The 22,640-nt window shown below is 37.5% G+C and overlaps 1 protein-coding gene across 1 annotated transcript in view; it reads left to right on the forward strand.

Annotated features, from left to right (window-relative positions):
• The first annotated feature begins 20,893 nt into the window (after positions 1 to 20,893).
• Positions 20,894 to 22,640, forward strand: part of SPRED1 (sprouty related EVH1 domain containing 1) — a 123,583-nt gene continuing 121,836 nt past the window's right edge. The window contains exon 1 of the mRNA XM_031952066.1: positions 20,894 to 21,009. Coding sequence (XP_031807926.1) covers positions 20,978 to 21,009 — 32 coding nt within the window. The 5' untranslated portion in view covers positions 20,894 to 20,977. The remainder of the gene's footprint in view (positions 21,010 to 22,640) is intronic.

A 22,640-nucleotide genomic window follows, 5' to 3' on the forward strand; every position in this document is an offset into this window, starting at 1 on the left:
ACTCAAAGTATTAAAAAAGCAAAAGTTAAAAATTGTTTTTACATGTAACTAAGGGAAAATAAAACACTAAATAAAGAAAGAAAAAGTTAAATAAAAATAAACATATTTCATTTGGTCTTCAAAACAACCTTGGGAGATATTTTCTAATTATTATTCCAATTTTACAGTTGAGGAAACTGATAAAACTTGATTTCCTTACCTGTCCTGTCACTCAGTGACTTGTCTAGGGTTACATAGCTAGTAAGTTTCTGAGACAAGATTTGAAATCAAGTATTCCTTATACTAGTGCCACCTATGGAACTGCTAACTGCTTTATTTATTTATTTATATTTTAATAACTTTTTATTGACAGAACCTATGCCAGGGTAATTTTTTACAACATTATCCCCTGCACTCACTTCTGTTCCGATTTTTCCCCTCCCTCCCTCCATCCCCTCCCCCAGATGGCAAGCAGTCCTATGCATGTTAAATAGGTTACAGTAGATCTTGGATACAATATATGTGTGCAGCACTGAACAGTTCTCTTGTTGTTGCTCAGGGAGAATTGTATTTAGAAGGTATAAATAACCTGGGAAGAAGAACAAAAATGCAAGCAGTTTACATTCATTTCCTAGTGTTCTTTCTTTGGGTGTAGCTGCTTCTGTCCATCCATGATCAATTGAAACTGAGCTAGATCTTCTCTTTGTCAAAGAAATCCACTTCCATAAGAATACATCCTCATACAGTATTGTTGTTGAGGTATATAATGATCTCCTGCCCTAACTGCTTTTTTAACTTCAAAAATGTAATGGATCCTCCCATGATATATTTTTAATTTATGCTGCATATTTTCTTAGTGTTATTTAAAAGAGCAAACTGTTGATACAGAATTAATGAAATCTTGCAAACTTCATGGCCCTTGAGATTTTGTGGTCCATAGATTAGAAACTATTAGGATACAGTATGGAGTTTAAAATCTTTTTACCTAGTATTCAAAATATGGACAATTTTGAATTGTCCATAATCTGAAGTCAAAATGTTACCAAAGCAGTTTTTCACTGTACTCATGAGTCCTTTTCTATATCTAGAGCCATTGAATCTCAGAGTAGGAAATATCTCAGAGGATAATTAGTCCAAATCTTTCCTGAACAAAATTCCCTTTTGCAATCCACTCTTGTTATTCAGTCGTTTCAATTGTGCCTGACTCTTCATGACCCTATTTGGATTTTTTTTTTTTTTTGGCAAAGATATTGGAGTAGTTTGCTATTTCCTTCTCTAGCTCATTTTACAGTTGAGAAAACTAAGGCAGACAAGGTTAAGTGACTTGCTCAGGGTCACACAGCTAAGTGCGTGAGGTCAAATTTGAACTCAGGAAAATGACTCTTTCTAACTCCAGACCTGGCACTTTATTTATTGTGCCTCATGTAAAATAAGCTTTCACCTAAAGATTTCCAACAAAGAAGAATTCTCTGCCTTCAGAAACAACATCAAACCCAACTTGCTTCTTTGAAATTTTTATCCATTGCTTCTAGTTTCACTCTTGCAGCTAAGAAGAGCAAGTATACTCCTTCTGCCATGTGAACACTCCTCAAATACTTGAAGAGAGCCACCGTGTTATGTCCTCCAACCTTTGAATCTTTCCAATTCTGGGCTAGACATCATAGTTCTTTCAATTAATCATTATATGGCATGAATTTGAGACCTTTCATTATTCTGGTCTTTCTTCTAGATGCCGTTGAACTTATTAAGGTCTTCCTAAAATGTAGCACTCAGAACCAAATGACACATTCCTTATATTGTCTCAATAGGACAGAGTATATAGCTAGGTTATCACCACTGTAACCCTGGATACTATGTTGCTGTTATTGTTTTTAATTCAAGATTTTATTAGTTTTCTTAGCAGTCATACCACAGTGCTTATATTCTTGCTTATCCTTCATTCTTGAAGAAGACTGATGATATCTATCACAAGATGATGACTTATGTGGAAATTGAATTTAAGTGAGGCAGAATTGTATATTGGGCTTGAAGTTCACACAAAAGTCCAAGTTATTGTTTATTTTCCCCCAGCAAACTGCTGTGTAGTCATACCTTCCCCATTTTATATTTGTGAAACTAATTATTAGATTCTAGAGTAAAGACTTAAATTTATCCCTTTTAATTCTATCTTATTCTATTTGGTCCTATATTCTAGACTGTCAAGATATTTCTGAATCCTAACAATCATTCATCATATTAGCTACTTTCTTTTGAAGTACATAAGAAATCAGCATAGAGTTTTTAGATTTGTATGAGGATCTGCTGTACAATGTCACATTAACAGATAAAGCCTTAGAATGCTTATTAGGATAAATTGAAAAACTAGACTATAGATACTAAAATCAGGATTATAAGATCTGCTTAAAATATACTGCACATGTATATATTAAAACCATTTTGATGTAATAGCACATAAATGCTTTCTATTAATATAAATAGACAAATCTGATATTTTCCTAGATTATAAACTTAATCTTAGTCTCAAAAGTTGTACCAGGTTTTGTGATAATGAATGTTGACGTATATTAAATCCTTGGCCTTATTTGAATAATTTAAGAAAATAATTTTAACAATATTGACATGAGCCCTAATTTAATTTTTTTTTTTTTTTTTGAGAATTTGGTAAGCATGCTATCTGTGCCTTTATCTAAGTCACTGATGTTAAATACTACAGGATCAAGCTCTTATTTCTAGGGTTTACTATTGGAGACCAACATAGAATTAATGATTATTTTGGATTAAGCCATTCAGTCAATTCCAAATCCATCTAATGGTATTATCACCTAGCCTATATCTTTTCATCTTTTTCATAAGAATCAAATAAGAGATTATCAAATGCTTGCTTAAAAACTGAATAAACATCTACAGCATTCCCTGATCTAAAATCTAGTAACTCTTTCAAAAAAAAAAAAAAAAAAAAAAAAGGAAAAAGGAAAAAAAAAAGGCTAGACTGAAATTCTGTTTTTGAAGACGTCATACTGGCTATTTAAGATCATCCTTCTCTTTTTGGTAGATGTTCATTAGTTATCATTCTAATAGTCCTGATAGAGAGAAACCAATATGTGATTTTGTTGGTACATTGGTTGAGGAAACTCTCTCTAATAATGCAGATCACTTTCTTTACAAATTATTATCTTAGAGAGCTACTTAGAGCACTGATATTAAGTGACTTGCCTAGGTTCTTATGGCCCAAGGGTTGGAGGTGTGGTTGCAATCTATGTATTCCTAGTTTTGAGGTCAGATCTCTATGCATTGTTGATAATACTTCTTATTTTAGCAATTGTTCTAAAATTTTGCTAGGAATGGAAGTTAATTAAGCTCATTGACTGATTGTTTAAAGGCTTAATTCTTCTTGTTTGAGGTGGGGAGCAAAGTAGAAAGTTCATCCTTTTCTAAATCTGTACCATTCCTGTTATCCACCACCTTTCAAAAGTCGCTGAAAGTAGATCAGTACAATCTACCTGAGTTAGTTGTCTTAAACCTATCAAGAATGACTAGGAGCAATTCCTTTTTATCTTGGAGAGCAAATTCCTATTACCCATTTTTGTTCTGTCCTTTTCTCCATTGTCAGTTATATCTTCCTATCTATCCTAAGTGTTACTCCCTTACCTTTAATCCTTTCCACCAATACAGCTTTTACAAAATTTTCCCTTTGTTATCCTTTACTGTTCTTGCCAGCCTCAGCTCATATTCTTCTTATACCACTGGTAATTTTTCTCTAGTTTTCCTTAGATATCTGCTCTTGCTTCTACCTTCTGCATTTCCTTTTAGAATCTAATCTGGTTGGTGAATTCCTTATATATTCAAATGAGACTTCTCTTTTCCTCAAAGAAATTGCTTTTTTTTTTTTTTTTTTTTTGCATTTTCATAATTTCATGCATTAGTTTTCTATTCTTCCTGAACTTATTTTCCCTCTAGAATTTGTCTATATGTAACCATTCTCCAATTGATAAATGGTAAAAGGACATCAACAATTTTAAAATGAAAAAATTAAAGGAATTTCTAGTCAAATGAAAAAATGCTCTAAAAGCAAATTGATTAGAGAAATGCAAATTAAGACTATCTCTGAGCTACTACTTATACCTTTCTGATTGGCTAAAATGACAGGAAAAGATAATGGTAACTGTTGGAGGAGATGTGGAAAAACTGGGACATAAATGAATTGTCAGTGGAGTTGTGAAATAATCCAATCATTCTGGAGGGCAACTTGGAACTATTCCCAAAGGGCTATCAAACTGTGCATACTTTTTGATCCAGAGTTCTCTATTAGGTCTGTATCCCAAAGAGATCATAAAAAAAAGGGAAAAGGATTGATATGTGCAAAAATGTTTGGAGTGTCTCTTTCTGCAGTGGCAAAGAATTGGAGAGAGAGAGAGAGAGAGAGAGAGAGAGAGAGCGAGAGAGAGCGAGAGAGAGAGAGAGAGAGAGAGGGGAAGAAAAGAGAAAGGGAAATTAGAGACCAGAAAATTGAAATCCTTTATATCTCTGTGTCAGAATTGGGATCTAAAATTTTTTTAAGTTCTCTATCTAATTTTGCATTCTGTTGATATACTCTGGAGATTAATGTCCTTGATGACAGTACCATTTTTTCCCCCTTTCTTCCATAGATACTCAAATGTTCTCCATGATAGATGTAGAAGTAATATGATACAATAGAAAGAGTATGAATTTGGATTTATAGGATGGCTTTGAACCTCAGCTTTGTATTTTATTATTTGTGTGATCTTAGGCAAATCACTTAACTTTTCTGGGTCTCATTTTCCTCAGCTGTAAAGTGAGAGTTAGACTAAACAACTTTCAAAGTACCTTCCAGCTCTAATCTTATGATCTATGCTTCTTCCTTTTGAATCCTGGATTTCTTTAAGTGTATCTTTTTAATTGACCATGTGGCTCAACTTTCCCTGACTTCCCTGCACTCCCCCACCACCCATTCCCCACCCCAGTGATATCCTCAAACCCTATTCTATTTCTTTTGAGGAAAATAAATCCTTTCAGGGCAATATTCTAATCATAGGTCTCATCTTATCACATTTCAGTGATGCCTTAGGTCAAATTTGACCAGCTATTTGTTTGTCTTGTTTGATATCCATACTTTTTGCATGTGTATATAAAAAAATCTAGTACCATGGATTTTCATTATTGGCTCCTTTTCTTAAATTTTGTCTCTTGAAATCTTCAAGGTATTACTATTATTATTTTTCATATACTGGAACTACATTCAATGAATCTAGATTGGTGACTAAACAGATATAATTTCTCCCCCTTCCTTCTTTTCAGTTTAAAGACCTTTTGGATAGACTTGCAAGTTTCCATGTAACTAGATCTTACTAGCGTTTGTTAGCTATACTCTATCATCTTTGCATTTCAAGCCATGGTCCAGAAATCCTGCATTCTCAGAAATCATCTTCATAATTTAATATTCACTTCCCAAATATCTCTCCCCCCCACCCCGAATCTCTTACCTCTGGTAAGCAAATATGTTGAAGATAGTTTCTCTTAATGTCTTCAATTTCTTTCCCACTACTTCATAATCTTTAGTAATGATTTCTAAGTCCCTCTAGAAGTATCATATATGCCTACATAAGTCACTAAAAATCAGATTGATCTATTACTTATGTTATATTGGGACATGCATAGCAATGAAATCATCAATTACAAATATGACTTTATTTAAATAGAAGTTTGACAATTGCCATAGGCCTCGTTAAGCAACTGAGGTCTTTAAAACAAAATAAGTCCATTAAAATTAGGAGAAACAAGGATTACAGATCTATATGTGAAAGCTGTATTGGCATTCTCAGTCTTTAAAGATGGGGTAGAAAAGTCAGGTCAACCAACAGGAACTTTATTCTAGATAAGCAAGGTTGAGGAAGTCAGCAAAAACAGGGAGGAGGAAAATGTCATTGAAAACAACAATCAAATCTGTGGAACTCAATTGCAATCTCTGATGCAAATGCAGAGGGTGTTTTCTTACCTGATTTCATAAGCAATGCTCTGTGAGTAAACAAGGCTGACAGATGTGTGCTTGCAGCTAGGGAGATGAAGAGATCTTCAGGTACTCATAGATGCTGATTATGACAGAATCTAGAGCAAAGCTTTCTAGGGTGTTCTTATGTATCAGTCCCTTCACATAGTATTGCCTTCCTACCTCTATGCCTGACACCTCACCTCAAAAGTTCTGCCCCTTCTTTTTTTTTTAGTCTTTAAAAGATGTATTAATTGATGCAATAAAACAATCCAGTCTTCTCTTTTTTTTTTTTTTTTTTTTTTTTTTTATTTAATAGCCTTTTATTTACAGGATATATACATGGGTAACTTTACAGCATTAACAATTGCCAAACCTCTTGTTCCAATTTTTCACCTCTTACCCCCCCCCCACCTCTCCCCTAGATGGCAGGATGACCAGTAGATGTTAAATATATTAAAATATAAATTAGATACCCAATAAGTATACCTGACCAAAACGTTATTTTGCTGTAGAAAAAGAATCAGACTCTGAAATATTGTACAATTAGCTTGTGAAGGAAATCAAAAATGCAGGTGTGCATAAATATAGGGATTTGGGAATTCAATGTAATGGTTTTAGTCATCTCCCAGAGTTCTTTTTCTGGGCATAGCTAGTTCAGTTCATTACTGCTCCATTAGAAATGATTTGGTTGATCTCGTTGCTGAGAAGGGCCTGATCCATCAGAACTGGTCATCATATACTATTGTTGTTGAAGTATATAATGATCTCCTGGTCCTGCTCATTTCACTCAGCATCAGTTCATGTAAGTCTCTCCAGGCCTTTCTGAAATTATCCTGTTGGTCATTTCTTACAGAACAGTAATATTCCATAATTTTCTTTTCTTTTTTTTTTTTTTTGAAAAAAATGCAATGAATCTTTATTGATTAGAAAAAAGCAAATTAAAACAATTTTGAGATAATAATTGATTAAACTGGCAGAAAACTGTTAGAAAAACTGGAGAAAATGTGGAAAAATTGGGACACTGATGAATTGTTGTCATGGGCTAGTCCAATTAGTTTATTTTTTTATTTTTATTTTTTTTTAATAGCCTTTTATTTACAGGATATATACATGGGTAACTTTACAGCATTAACAATTGCCAAACCTCTTGTTGCAATTTTTCACCTCTTCCCCCCCCCCACCCCCTCCCCTAAATGGCAGGATGACCAGTAGATGTTAAATATATTAAAATATAACTTAGATACATAATAAGTATACATGACCAAAACATTATTTTGCTGTACAAAAAGAATCAGACTCTGAATTATTGTACAATTAGCTTGTGAAGGAAATCAAAAATGCAGGTGTGCATAAATATAGGGATTGGGAATTCAATGTAATGGTTTTTAGTCATCTCCCAGAGTTCTTTTTCTGGGTATAGCTAGTTCAGTTCATTACTGCTCCATTAGAAATGATTTGGTTGATCTCGTTGCTGAGGATGGCCTGATCCATCAGAACTGGTCATCATCTAGTATTGTTGTTGAAGTATATAATGATCTCCTGGTCCTGCTCATTTTACTCAGCATCAGTTCGTGTAAGTCTCTCCAGGCCTTTCTGAAATCATCCTGTTGGTCATTTCTTACAGAACAGTAATATTCCATAATTTTCATATACCACAATTTATTCAGCCATTCTCCAACTGATGGACATCCGTTCAGTTTCCAGTTTCTAGCCACTACAAAAAGGGCTGCCACAAACATTCGTGCACATACAGGTCCCTTTCCCTTCTTTATAATCTCTTTGGGATATAATCCCAGTAGTAACACTGCTGGATCAAAGGGTATGCACAGTTTGATAACTTTTTGAGCATAGTTCCAAACTACTCTCCAAAATGGTTGGATTCGTTCACAACTCCACCAACAATGCATCAATGTTCCAGTTTTCCCGCATCCCCTCCAACAATCATCATTATCAATCCAGTCTTCTCACTTGTGGTTCTACAGGTTGCATAAGTGTATTGTGCTGCATATTTTGTAATGCCTTAGTTTTCAACATTTATTTTTATATAATTTTGATTTCCATTTTTTTTCTCCAGTGATGTTGTAAATGAAGAATCAGAACAAAAAGGAAAACGACAAGAAAGAAAAAAATATCAACAAAAGTAAAAACAGTATGCTTCAATGTGCAGTCAGATCCCATAATTCTTTCTCTGGATATGGATAGCATTTTCCATCATTAGTCTTTTGGAACTGTCTTAAATCATTGTATTGCTAAGAAGAGATAAGTCTATCAGAGTTGATCATCTACACAAGTTGCTGTTACTGTGTACAATGTTCTCCTGATTCTGCTCATTTCACTCAGCATCAATTCATGTTAAGTCTTTCTGAAATTAACCTTCTCATAATTTCTTAAAGAACAATAATTCATATACCACAACTTGTTCAGTCATTCCCCAAATGATGGCATCCTTTTGATTTCCAATTTTTTGCCACCACAAAGAGAGCTGCTGCAAACATTTTTGTACATGTGAGTCCTTTTCCTTTTTTTTTTTTTTTAATGATCTCTTTGGGATACAGACTTAGGAGCAGTATGCTGGATCAAAGAGTATGCACAGTTTTATAGCCTTAGGCTAGTTCCAAATTATTCTCTAGAACAGTTGGATCAGTTCAAAACTCCACAAACAATGCATTAGTCTTTTAAATTTTCCACTTCCTCTCCAACATTTATCATTTTCCTTTTCTGTCATATTAGCCAGTCTGATAGGTGTGAGGTGGTCCTTCACATTGTTTTAATTTGCATTTCTCTAATCAAAAATGACTTAAAGCATTTTTAAATATGGTTATAGATGGCTTTAATTTCTTCATCTGAAAACTTCTTGTTCATATCCTTTGACATTTATCAGTTGGAGATTTGCCCCCTTCTTGATTATATAAATCTTATCAATCCTTCAAGGACATTAGCTCCCTCTTCCTCTTTCCAGAATACTCCAACTTGCAGTTATTTTTCTCTCTACTTTGAACTCATAATACTCATTATTCATCATATATTCATTTTATCTTATTTCTCTCACTTTATTATGATAAAATCCTGCTCTTGTGACATTTTCTGCATTCTTATATTATTTAACTTTTGTTATTTAACTTTCCTCATGTTTGTAATTTATCTTCTCAATTAGATTACAAGCTCCTTGAAATCAAGGGCTATGTGTTTATATATACATACACACATATACATGTATATGTATAAATATATGCATGTGTATATGATATAAAATACAAACATACATATTTGTATATATGTGCATATATGTATGTGTGTATATATATATGTATACATATATATATGTATATAGGATATATTTTTGTTTTCCCCATAGTTTTCTACTGTGCCAACATAGTGTCTAGCAAACAGCAGGCACTCAATAAATATTTGTTGATTTGAAAAACAGACAGAATCCTCTAGTACTTGAGATTCTAAATATACATGCTACTTACTACTTCTAAAAATATATTTAGTCTTTCTTTTTTACTAGACATTATTAAAAATCTTGCATTTAAAAACTGTAGTTAATATGTACCTTGATCAAAGGGAACTCTTTTATTTTCATGCTGTACTTTGTTTAATGAATAATAATTTTTTTTTAGTGTAACCAGTCTCTTGGCTAATGAGTTCTGCCTCTCAGAGGAATTACTAAATGGTAACCATGTTTCTAAATAGTTTCCTTGCCTCTGGCATAAGTCTGTTTCTCCATCCTTAGTGTTTCCCATGATCTTCCAAACCAATACAGAATATGAGGGGCATGTAAGCTTTTTTTTCCTCCCAAAGGATTGCAATTGTTGGTCTGGCAGTATCCGGTGAGTGTGAAATCAGTTTACTTTTAATGGTATAACTGCCTTTTACAGGAAGTCTCAACAAGATTACAAGGAGTACAAGGGAAATAAGCAGTCTGAGATTTCCTATATTTTCAGTATAATCTTAGCAGGGAGGATGCTTATTCCAGCAGCTTCATACAGCTAAATAAAGACATCTTTTCCCTCTTTCCTTCTCACTTTTCTTTCTCAGCCAGACTTTGGTATTTGGTACAAAGGTGAGAGCTCATTTCTGAGTTACCATGACATTGACATATCCGTTTTACAAAAAGATTTCTAAGCCCACTTAAACATATGCAATACAACAAAAAGTTCTGTTTCACCAAAAAATATGGACAATTTATGGAGTTCTTTTTTATTTCTTGTATTTGATTTCTTTTAAAATAAAATTCAAAGTAAAATAGTCATAGATTTAGGATGTCAGACACTATACATATATGTGTATATATATATATATATATATACATGTATATATACACATACATAACAATATATTTAATTGTAACATACACATATACATTTATGTAGGAATATATGTATATACCTATACCTATATATGGTTACATCATATATTTCTACCTAAATGTATACACATATGTATACATATGTCTGTTTGTATATTACAATTCAATTCACTGATAATTTATTAAAGATATGCTTTGTGTCAAGCATTGTGCTAGGTACTAGAAATGTAGAAACAAAAATAAAAAATCCTTTGCCTTCAAGGAACTTATGTTCTACTAAGAAAAAATGTACACAAATAAGTTGATACAAAATATACACAGTGAGGAGAAAGTTAGAAGGAAGAAGAGCTAGTGATAGAATTGCAAGAAACAGGGGGGGGGGGGGAAATTATTGGAGCATTTTTTTTTTTGAATGCACAGAAAAGAACAGAAAGAAGTCCAGAGGGAAACAGGATAGTTTTAAAAGATACATATTGAGTTTATTATATACTTAAAGAGACAAGCTATGGATAATAGAGATTTGCAGTTTCAGACACAATCCTATTTTTCTATTCTATTTTCAATATAGGAATGCTCACTTTGTTTATTTGTTAACTTTGGAGTAAAAATAATACAAAATGAAAAGTACATACAAAGTAATTTCAGTGGGAGATAAAGAGAAGCACCAAGTACAGAAGATTTCAGCAAAGTCATTTTACAGGAATTGACACTTTAGCTGAGACTTAAATTCTTCAAATATGGTATCTTCTAATGTATTACAGTGGTGATGGATATTTTATGTAATGTCCATAGTGTGGTATCACTTACACTATCTAATACAGCAGAGGTATGTCTGGAGTGTTCCCTTAATATAAACCAGTGATGTTAAATTCAAATAGAAATTGACCACTACTGGTACATAAAAATCCCTGTGGGCCACACATAGATTTAGTTTTAAAATGCAATGTTAATTAACTATGTTTTATTGAATTTGATAGACTCAACACTATTACATTTCTCTTAGCATGTGTCAATATCTTTTTTACTCTTTGGGTTGGATTGATCACTCTAATCTGTTAGCACAGGTTTCCAAAAAAGGGCAATCATTATATCCAGTATGTGGTTACAATACATTTTTCTCAGAGTACTGGGGGTAACCTTTTTGAGGAGCAAAAATATTTCTCTATCCTAGTTCTTGAGTTCCATTCATATGTATCTATATGTATAAACCAGCCATTCTCAATAATGACACTTCTAGATCTTAAACATAACCATTTCCTTAGCAATAAAACAAAAAAAAAACATATTTTAACTATATAGATAATATGATATAATACAAACAAACTTAAGTCACATGCACTCACTAACACATTCAATGTCTGTAGGGGGGAATGGGCACATACTTACAGGAACCTGGCAGGAAACGACCTGAAGAAGGAAAAGGCATGCCAGGGATAACTCATAAATCTGGACTGAAATGTTGATGTAAATGGTCTATTCAGGAATGTCTGTCCCACACAAAACAACTTTTCTACTAACTGTGTCTCCATTGGTCCTCCCCAATTTCTAGGTGGACAAATCCTCTCCTCTTCCATACACATTAACCAGCTTTTTCAAATCAAAATCATTCTGAAAGGGACATTTTAAAAAGTTACTTTTTCAATTAAATAGCAGTTACCTTTAAACCAGAGAACTACAAAGCCCATCAGACTGGCTATCTCTAGTCTATGGAGCCTAACCCAGTTAATTATTCACTCATTCAGATGCTGCATTGTTCAATTAGAAATTACCAAATATAACTCAGACTGACTCTAGGCAAGAGCAAAACACTCTAGCCTGATCTTCCTAGATTTGCTTTTGACCTTTTGCTATTTTTTCAACTTCACGTGCCTCAATATTATATTTCTTATGTCTTTTGTCTCCTATATCTTTCAGCAACTTAGACCAGAATTTTTTGACACTCAGTGACTCACTTTTCAGTTAAAGGATAACATCTTTCCAAATATCCCCTATGAAACTGACAGTACAGTTATCCTTTCCATATTGAGATTTTCTCCATCAGTTCTGCTCTATCTCCAGTTAGAATAAAAAATTAAATGGAAATTGGTGGGGTGGGGAGAGAGTTTTGTGGAAGCCACAGATGACACTTGAAAGCCAGCAGATGACACAGAGCTAAGACCAAATATTTAACCCAAAGTTTATAAACTTAGGACTGAAAGGGACCCAAGAGGCTATTTAGTCTACCTGCCTCATTTTACATAAAAGGTCACCCAGAGAAGTTAAAGCACTTGCACAGGACACATAGTAATTGACAGAAATCGAATCCGAGACCAGGCCTTCTGAGTCCAAGTCCAGTACTGAAAACATTTCATAAAAGGAAAAGACATAACTCAGATTTCTCTAGGATAGAAGGAGGGATAAAAATTTGGATTTTCCAGATCACGAGGGCATTATGACCCTCATTATGTGGAAGGGATACCAGGACTTTTAAAATCATTCCCCAGTTTCCAAAATTTATGATTTTTTTTTTCCAGTTTAACCCTCTTTAAATAGAAAAGTTATATCCAAATGAGTTGAGGAATCATCATGTTGATAGTTCTATGACTCTAACATGGCCCCCAAAACTGTTTTGTGTATTTGAAACATTTTATTCATATTCTTATTTTAAAATCATTTTAAAAATAAAAACTCTTCTGCTCCCACTTAATCTACCAAACTATTTATTTACAAAGATTACTTAACATCTTTCACAAGGTAATTTTAGTCTTTACATTTACAGCACATTTTCTGTCCCAAACTGATTAAATCCCATCCAAACTTTTTTTTTTTTTACACATATTTTAGCAGTTTTAATTAAATCAAAATTCTCTTTCTATTCTTCTCAAGTAGCAAAATGTTCAGTTATAACAGCAATAATATTTTAAAATCTCTTAACAACTTATTTAAATATTGTTCTTTGCACAAAGGTTCTTTTTCTGCTCTTTTCTTAACTAAACTGCTCTGTATGGAAAGGAGCCTTGAAGGAACACTATAGTACATCTATATAATCATAATTATAATTACTGTGGATGGGAAGTTACTTAGGAGGCCATTTAAATAAGCTAAGTATTAAACATTAGCAAATATCAAAAATACTTGGTCTATGGTAATCAGTTATATAAATACTTGTATCCATATAAAAGCTGTACTTTTTTTTTTTTTTTTTTAAGGAAGAAAGGTTTTATAAATTCAGGAAACTACTACCTTAGAAAAGAGTTTTCTTTAAACACAGAATGCTGAGGCTCTCATTATAGCTGCTTTAATCTCAGAGGACAGAATACTACACTAATGAATTTCAAATCATGGACCAACTTTCCAATTCAAACTAACCCCTCTATTTCTCCCTCTATATCATGGTAATCATATTCAGTCTGTTTTAATCTTGATCTGTTCTTTTAGAGCATCCTAGAATACTACTGTCCTTTGGAGAAGATAATGACTCAGGCAACATTTTTGTACTATAGCAAAAGATTTTGCTCATTCTTTTATGAAATGAGACTTGTCTCCCAGATTCTATGAACTTTTAAAAATGTCTGGATAACTTTGCCTTGATTGAGTCTTTGAAAAGGTGGGTTGTGGTGGGGAGGAAAGCAGTTGAGAGAACATAATGAAAAGTAGAGGTATCAAACTTAATATCTAAATTGAATTTTCATATATTTGTGACTTTGGCATTGGAACTTAGATTTAGGACTTGATAGAACTTTAGAGGTCATCTGTCCAACAACCTTATTTCACAGATGAAGATTTTAAGTCTAAAAGTGACTTATCCAGAATCGTATAGGTAGTTAGTACTATCTATATATAGTAGTACATCACTACTACTCATCTGAATTTGACTTATTTTTAATTTTCCCCTAGGAGTTTGCACAGGGTACAAAGAGCACTGGACTTGAACTCAGAAGGCCTGGTCTCGGATTTGATTTCTGTCAATTACTATCTATGTGCTCTGTGAAAGTGCTTTAACTTCTCTGGGTGATCTTTTATGTAAAATGAGGCAGGTGGACTAAAATAGTCTCTTGGGTCCCTTTCAGTCCTAAAAATCTATGAACTCTTACTACAAAAGACCACCACACTAAGGGAAAAAGAACAAATGTGAAACATGACAAGGAATAGTAAAAAAGACTCATTTCTGACCCAACAGAAACAAGAATATTTTGTCATTTGGAAAGTCCTATCTTCCCCAGAACTCCCACCCCTTTCTGTATGTGTGTGTGTGTGTGTGTGTGTGTGTGTATCAATCCAGATTAGAAGTACTCTAGAGCTGAGGCTTCCCAAAGCTGTAGGTCAGTCAATAAACATTTATTAAGTGGAGAAGTGAAACAGATAAGAAATGAAGATGGGGATGTGAGGAACAATTGTGATAAGATATGTAAAGGTCTTAAGAGCCCTTGAATCATCATAAAAATGTAGCTATTAATATATCTACCTCTTCCCTGCCACAGAGTATAGAAAAAGGGAAGGGGGAGTGAAAAATACTGTCAGAAAACCCATAAACCACTTTCCATTTTTCTTCCTGACAAAAATCAACAAAATAACTAGAGCAAAGTCTTGAAAATTACAATGAGATTCACAAAAGCCTCAAAAAAGCACTAAAACAAATGGAGGAAAGGGGACAAATCCAGAAGATATCACCCCAAAATCCTGTCACAGTTTCAAAAGGTCATGTCCCCGTTACACATTAAAATAAACAATAAACCCAAAGGAGTTTGCATATAGCAGAAATGTATGCAGGAGCTGCATACTAATAGGATTCCAGAAATAGTTATTGTGCACATACACATCTTAGTAACAGGGTAGAAAGGGAAAGAAAAACATCCAAATTGGGACTGGGCATCCTCAAAAATTGAAATGTCCCCAAATGTTTCAGTGAGTTTACAGTCCTGGGACAAGCACTTTAACATAATTTAGTCACTTAAGATTGAAATCACTCTGATTTCTTCTGGTTTAGTTCTGTGGTAGTTTATCCAGGATTGTTGCTATCTTGGACATAACTCACAGTTCCATGCCATACCAGGACAAAATAATGGGGATTAATATGCACTTTTTCAACACTGTCCTCCTCAAAGAGAGTGGAGAGTTATTAAAAAAGTTTTCTTAACTAAGTTAGCTACAAAATAGTTAGCTTTGAAATATATATATATGGTATCCATAAATGTTGATGGGAGTGGGAAGTTGGGAGGGGGAAGCGGGAAGAGTGAGGATGTATTTGGCATTTTACTGGCATAGAAAATTGATTGGGTAATTTTGGGAGGAAAAACTGGGGAGGTAGGAGGCAAGGTATGAAGAAATTTGATGGTGCACACATCAAATTTTAATTCAAGAATGTTAGTATGGCATATGTTAGACACACAGTATAAAGACAATAAGGGGTGTGTGTGTGTGTGTGTGTGTGTGTGTATCAAACTCAGACTATGGGAGTCAGGGTAGAGGGCCTGGATGTCACATTGTTTGTGGGAAACTATAGCAACGGATGAAATTTATATAGTATTTTGAGGTTTACAAAGTGCTCTTAAAACATTTCAGAAGATACTTTGAACAACATTGTAAAGTAAATATGTAAGCATTATTAATCACATTTTACAGATGAAGAAACTGAGGTGAAGAATTGCCCAAGGTTATTTAGATAGCAAATAGATTCAATTCTGGGTTCTCTGACTCCAAATATAGTGTTCTTCATACTCCATCATATTGCCCTGAGGGGTCACAGTAGAAGAGTTGTATCATATGCAAAGTATGAGGAAGGATTTTTTTTTTTTTTTTTGGAGAGGCAAGTCAGAAAAGGTATGAAGGGGGTGGGATTTGATAGGTGTGAATAAAAACCGTATTTTTGGTGGGAAAGAAGAAAAGTGGAATATAAGTTTTGGAGATATCTTATGAAAGGAGATAGAATTGTGAAGAGATTATGTGTACTGAAGGAAATATAATGTGAAGGAAGATTTTGATGAATATATGTTAGAACGAGAAAGCACCTAGCACTGAATATGGGGGAAAGAGAAGGGACTAAAGGGATGTGGTGGAAGCAGATCTAGGTTAAGAGTTGTGGTAGGCAGAGAAAGGATCAAGAAACACCTAATTTCCTGTGCCCTCCTCTCTCCCCCAGTACCTGTATGGGGGTAATCTCATAGCAAATACAAGCTTATTTTGAATTTTAAGCGAGACCTTCCCAGATCCCAACATTAAAGTCTCTATCTTAATTGTTTGGAACACCAGGATTGTGCAGGGGAAAAAAGAGAAATGCTTTACTAATCTATCATATGACAAATTCAGTTATATTCCTAGAATGAGACATGTATGAATACCAAATATCATGAAAAACAGAAACTGAAAAGATTGTCTAACTTTAAGGTGAGGCAATGGAATGGCAGGCAAGACAGAAACAGAGAGTTCAAAAGACAGCTTTAAACTGACTAAGAGATTCTCTGAGTAATGGATTTTGACTGGGTGTTACCAAAAAGTGCCTATATGATAAAACAGCCCATTAGGCTATGAGCTAAAACAGCTACAAAGCTCTTCTCCCAGACCAATAGAAGATAGCAGAACATAGCAAGGACCTAACCTGTAATCAGTAGTAAAATGGGCAACTAGATGGTGCCTTTGCTGGGTACCAGGCCTAAAGTCAGAAAGACTGTAAGTTCAAATCTGGCCCCAGATACTTAATATCTATCTGACCCCAGGCAAGTCATTCTATCCTGTTTGCTTCAGTTCTTCATTTGTAAAATAAGCTGAAGATGGAAATGTCAAACTAGTATCTTTGTCAAGAAAACCCAAATGGAGTCACCACTGAGCAATAACTCAATAGTGGGCAGAAGAGAACAGTTCAATAGATAGAGAAGCAGAGAATTTCAGATGAGCAGAGAATGCGCCTTGCTTGGTGATATTGAAAAAAGGCACTAGAAATACAGAAGGCAGACAAATAGTCATGTTGGTTGCCCTAATTTTTTGCATTTTTTTATACAGTGGGGATGGAAACCAGCATTTATTAAGTACCTACTATATGCTAGAAATGATTCTTAGGGCTTTACAAATTGTATCTTATTTGGTGTTCAAAGCAACCCCTTGAGGTAGATGCTGTTATGATGTTCTCTTCCTCAGTGTGATCAAGGGAGAGCATAGATTGATAGAATCTTTTTCATAACCTATTTTATGTTGTTTGCTTTGATCCAATGTCTTCCAGTTAATCAGCAAAAGTAGCACATTATGGGAATTTGAGAACTATGGTATTGAACCTATTAGATTTAAGGTAGATGCCTAACAATCAACAAACATTTATTAAGCACCTACAATATGCCAGGCATTGTACTAAACCCTGAGGATACAAAAGACAGTCCCTACCTTCCAGGAGTTCACATTCTATGTGAGGTGTTGAAGCATCAAGAATTGATGTCATGAAAATGTAAATGAAGAGGAACAAACAAAAAGAGGCAAGTTGCTTGGTGATTATGTCTGGGCAGGAAAGAGTTTAATGGAACAAATGGAACTCAAGATCAAATTCTTTTCACCAGAGCTCTCCCTTGTATTTATTAAAGGAAATCTAAGATTTCCCTTCCTTATACTCCACAGAGAACTGTAATGTGTGGAAGTCTAACTTTTGCCCTAATCTAGTGCAAGCATCTACCTGTTGCCAGAGGACTTGATGTGCTGGTCTATTTTAAGAGAGGAGTGTCTTTTGAAGGCCACCATAATTCCCTAGGGGTCTTTCCTACCTATAAAAGGGTTTATAATTTGGGCAAGGGCCAACTAGTGAATATTAGAAGTGGATTTAGCCTGGAGGTGAGAACCAGGTGCAGTGTTCACAGTTGGAGGTTTTCCAGAGCAACACTTTAGAAGGACAGCAGTATGATTATAAGCCAATTCCTCCCTCTGCTAATTAAATCTTTGCTCCTTACCACTAGATTCCCCCCTGCAGGACTGAACAAAGACAGCCTTGCATAAATGAACAGTAACATTCTCTACTGAGCAAGGCCTGTACCTGACACTGGGATTTTCACAGCATTGAGCATTGGACTTAAAAGTTAGAAGGTCTGGGTTCAACTCCCAGTTCTACCACTGTGGCTGGGCAATTCATGACTTTTATGGATAGCATTTTCCTCATCTAAATTGAAGTCATTGATCTAGATGACTCTTAAATACACTTCCAGATCCAAAAGTAAATTATGTAAATACAGAATATCGAAAATGCTCTCTTATAGAGGACTGAGGGATAAGGAAAGTTAGGAAAACAATGCTTTTAATATCTGAGACTGTAGCTGCCTTTTGTCCCTTTCACTCTTTCATTATTAATATATTACACCTTCCTAGCTATCAAGAGCAGCAACCACCTGACTTGCACAAGCAGGCACATTTAGAAAGGCACTACACATACCAGGAGAGAATGATCTCCAGGAAGCTAGTCAGAAAGTTATAAACTATTGAGATTAATTTCCCAAGTCTAGATAATGTATAAACTTCCTAGGTGTTGAAGGTGATAATGGAATTAATGGAGTGAAGAGCAGAATGGAGAGTCTAGCTCACAGCACGACATCAGGTTTCTCTGCATAAACTTTTTGAGATGAATGCAAGCATTGTGCTGTAACAATACCAACGCCACAGCTCCCTATCCAATAATCAGTCCTACAACATTTGGATCCGTTTATGCGATAGGGGTATCTCCTGTATTGCAGTTATGCAACCTCATTCTTGCAGCGCCAGTTACTTCCTGTACTTCTAGCTGTGCCAGATTCATGCAACCCGCCCACGGTAGGCTTCAATGAACTGCTTTCCCAGTTCTCCATTAAGAATCACTTTAACCTTCTGGGTTGAATGCTCTGCACCGTATATTCCTTGCATTGCAACAAGAACCAGAGTTCCAGTGTCCTGGGGGATTGAAATAGGCAGAAAGGCAACCCAATGTCGGGCAAGTGGGGGGAAGGGGTTTATAAGCAATGTCACCCCAACAACAGTAGGCGGTGCTGTTTGCATGGTCCCTTACCCTCTCCCCCACTAATTGGAGATAAACTCAAGCCAGTTCCGTTCTTAGTGCTAGAAGAAAAAGACGGGAAGGGAGAAAAGAAAACAAAAAACCCCACAAAACAAAGCAAACAACCAAACTAAACTAAACACCATCTACCGAGCAGTTTGATTCTCCCCTTAATGCTGCAGGACATCGTCTATTTTTCTCCCAAAACAGGCTGAAACTTCCACATGGAGTGGCAACGTGCTGCAACAATGCACACCCTCCAGCAGCTCCCAGTGCAAGGAACTACTCCCTCCCCCTTCCCACCCTTCTCTGAGTGCCAAGAGTTTGGAGCGCGCGCATGCACACACTTACACACATTCACACGAGGAGTGGGCTATCCAATATATCCCTCCGCCCCCTTTCCCCAGCCAAAGTGACTTGACAACGATTTGAGAAATTGAAGGGAGGAGGGAACTACTTTGCTGAAACTTGCTCGGCAGCGTACGGCTGCGGGCTGCAGTGATTCTCCCGGAGGCTCAGGTTCTCCTTTCTCCTCCCCGCCCTCCCCCGTATCCTCTCCCTCTTTTCCCCCCTCCGCCCTACACCACTTCGGAGCTCCAGATCTGCGCTGGCCTGCTAATCTTCCCCCCCCACCCCCAAATCCTCTCTCTCGGGACGAGCAGGCGGCCACGAGAGAAGTCGCGAGGGACTACTTCTCGTCCGTCGTTCCCCGGCGGGGGGCCGCGGGGAGTTAAGCTGCGCGGAGGCTACGGCCGCGGCTGCGGAAGGAGCGGGCGGCGTGCGTGCTTCCGCTGCCTCTCCTCCCCTCGCTTCCCCTCCCCTCCGGTGATTCCCCCTTGCCCTCCCCCCTTCCCTCCCCCCGCCAGCTTTCGTCCCCGCCCCCCTCTCCCCAGTGAGAGCAAGGGAGCAAGTCCATGGAACCGCTGCTGAGCACGGGCACGGACCGCCCCCGTTTCCCATTCCTCTCAGACTCCTAACTCGGACCCGGTCCCCTATTTGGGGGACCCTCGTCAGCGCCCCCCTCCTTTCGCGCCTTGCTCTCTTCCACCCCGCGCTGGGTGGGGGCGCTTCGCCCTCGTTGCCTCCCTCCCCCCACTCGCTCATACTCGCAGACACACTCACCGCCCCCTGCTCCCCCCCATCCCTCGGCGCTGGAGGAGTCCCCGCCGCTGGATCGTGTCTAGAGGAATCCGCCGCCGCCACCGCGGGGACCCCGGCTGCTGCGCCCTGCCCTGCAAGCTCCGAGGAGCGAAGCCGCCGTCGCGAGAGGCGGGCGATGGTGGGGTGGGCTCGCCGCTGCCGCGCGGAGCCCGGGTTGGTCAGTCCGCGTGCCTGAGACGCCGAGACGCCGCGGCGGAGCAGCCACTTCTGTCCCCGGAGCGGGCGCGGGCTCAGGCTCAGCGAACGGCGAGCTCGGAGCTCGGCACCCTATACCGATACCGCCGAGATTGTGGCCGCCGCCGCCGCCCCCCCGCGGGGCGGCCGGGGTTCCCGGGAGGGGAAGAGGGGGGGACCGCTCCGGAGGAGGTGTCCACCATGGTGAGGTCCCTGACCCGCTCCTCCCGCGCCCCCCCGGCCGCCGCCTCCGGCCCCTCGGTGCTGCCGCCGCCGCCGCTGCTGTTGCCGCTACTGCTCCGCCTCCTGCTGCCGCCGCCGCTGCTGCTGCTACTCCTCCATCTCCAGATCGGATCACGGTGAGGGAAAAATGAGCGAGGAGACGGCGACTTCTGACCACGAGTAAGCGAGCCCCTTCTGCCCCCCCCCCCCCCCGGCCCCTGGCGCCAGAATGAAAGCAGCTTGCCCACCTGCACGCCTCGAGAGTTTGGGGGAGCTTGTTGGGGAGCTTGGATTGGGGGGAGGGGGAGAGGACATTCCCCCCACCCCACCCTCGTCTCTCCTCCTTGAACTGGTTTCCTTTTGGGGAGAGGGGAGGCTATACTGATTCTGGATGGAAGGGTCCCTCCACCCCCACCCCTCACCCAGAGAATGCATGAGTTGGGATGCTTTGAGAAGTGAGATTGAAGTACATGGAAGGACTCTAGTCTGGTTTTTTTCCTCACTCCCCCCTCTAAGCACACCGACACACACACATCTAGAACATTCATCCTTTTCCCTTTATAGCTATTTCACATGGAAACTCATGTGTGGGAGCACCATCCTGCAGCAAACTGCTCCAGAATCTTAATTGGATGAGTCAGTGACTAAATACAGATTAAGTACCCCCCCCCTTTTTTTTTCTTTCTTAAGATCCACCTTCAAGGTACTTTTAAAAAGTGGGGGTGGGGAGAGATGCTGAACAATTTTAGGATGAAGTAAGAGTAAAGGGAAAACCGGAAGGGATCTTATTTGTGTTATTTCATCTATGTTTTAGATTTGAGATTTTGCAACTCTATCAATGAGATAGACTCCAGGATTATTTTTCTTTTGAATGGTATCCCTTCAGGACATTCTTGTCAGCAGACCTAAAAGGAAGCACGAATGGTTTAACAATATTTACACTGCTGAACATGCCGATGATCTCATTCATTAACTTTTCTTTACAAGCTATCGTGGGTTAAGGCTGTACTTATTTGGTCACTTCTGTTTGCCAAAGTAGTATTTTTGACATTTAAATCTTTTTAACTACTGACGCTTGGGGATTTGGTGATGCAGCGAGGAGATTATTATTATTATTATTGCTAGAGACTGAAAATTCCCTTCGAGATTTTACCATCCTTATTAATTTTTAAAGCACTTTTTGCCTAATTTTTTAGCTCAATTTTTTTGTTTTACTTTCAGAGGGAAGAAATATTAGGGTGGGAAAATTGTCATTAAGACAAATTCCTTTAAATAAAATATGCATTCCTCAGCACAAACCTCTTGGAAAGAGGATTCTCAAGCTCTTAAAAACCTTGAGGCCTGTAAAGCACGAAATAGCTTGAGAAATAGCAAGCAGCAGTCTGGAGATAAAAAAAAAAAAAAAAGCTCTTGCTTCTGCTTAGCGGGTATAGAAGGTGGACTGCTGCAGTGTCAGTGCAGCCAAGAAGCAGAAGTCGCCGCCATGTTCTCTTCGTCTCTTTTTGTGAATCGCTCTTATTTGCATAGCAAAATCTTCATTCATAAAAAGTAATTAAACCACCACCACCTTGGACATTCTGAAAGCATTTGTCAAGGGAAGAAGTAAGAATTTGTTGGATGTGTGTCTCGAAGAAAATAACCCAATTGAAGAAATAAAGAAAAGTCGAGGTTTTAGGTCAAATTTAAAAATACACACAGGGACACACACACACATAGATTCACATACAGAAACATACAAAAACAGCCACCCCTGTTCACTGCATGTTGACACAGTTATGTGGGAAATATCAGTTCGGGGAGGTGCTGGCATC

This window comes from Sarcophilus harrisii, chromosome 2, assembly GCF_902635505.1.
Source record: "Sarcophilus harrisii chromosome 2, mSarHar1.11, whole genome shotgun sequence".
Taxonomy (NCBI): domain Eukaryota; kingdom Metazoa; phylum Chordata; class Mammalia; order Dasyuromorphia; family Dasyuridae; genus Sarcophilus; species Sarcophilus harrisii.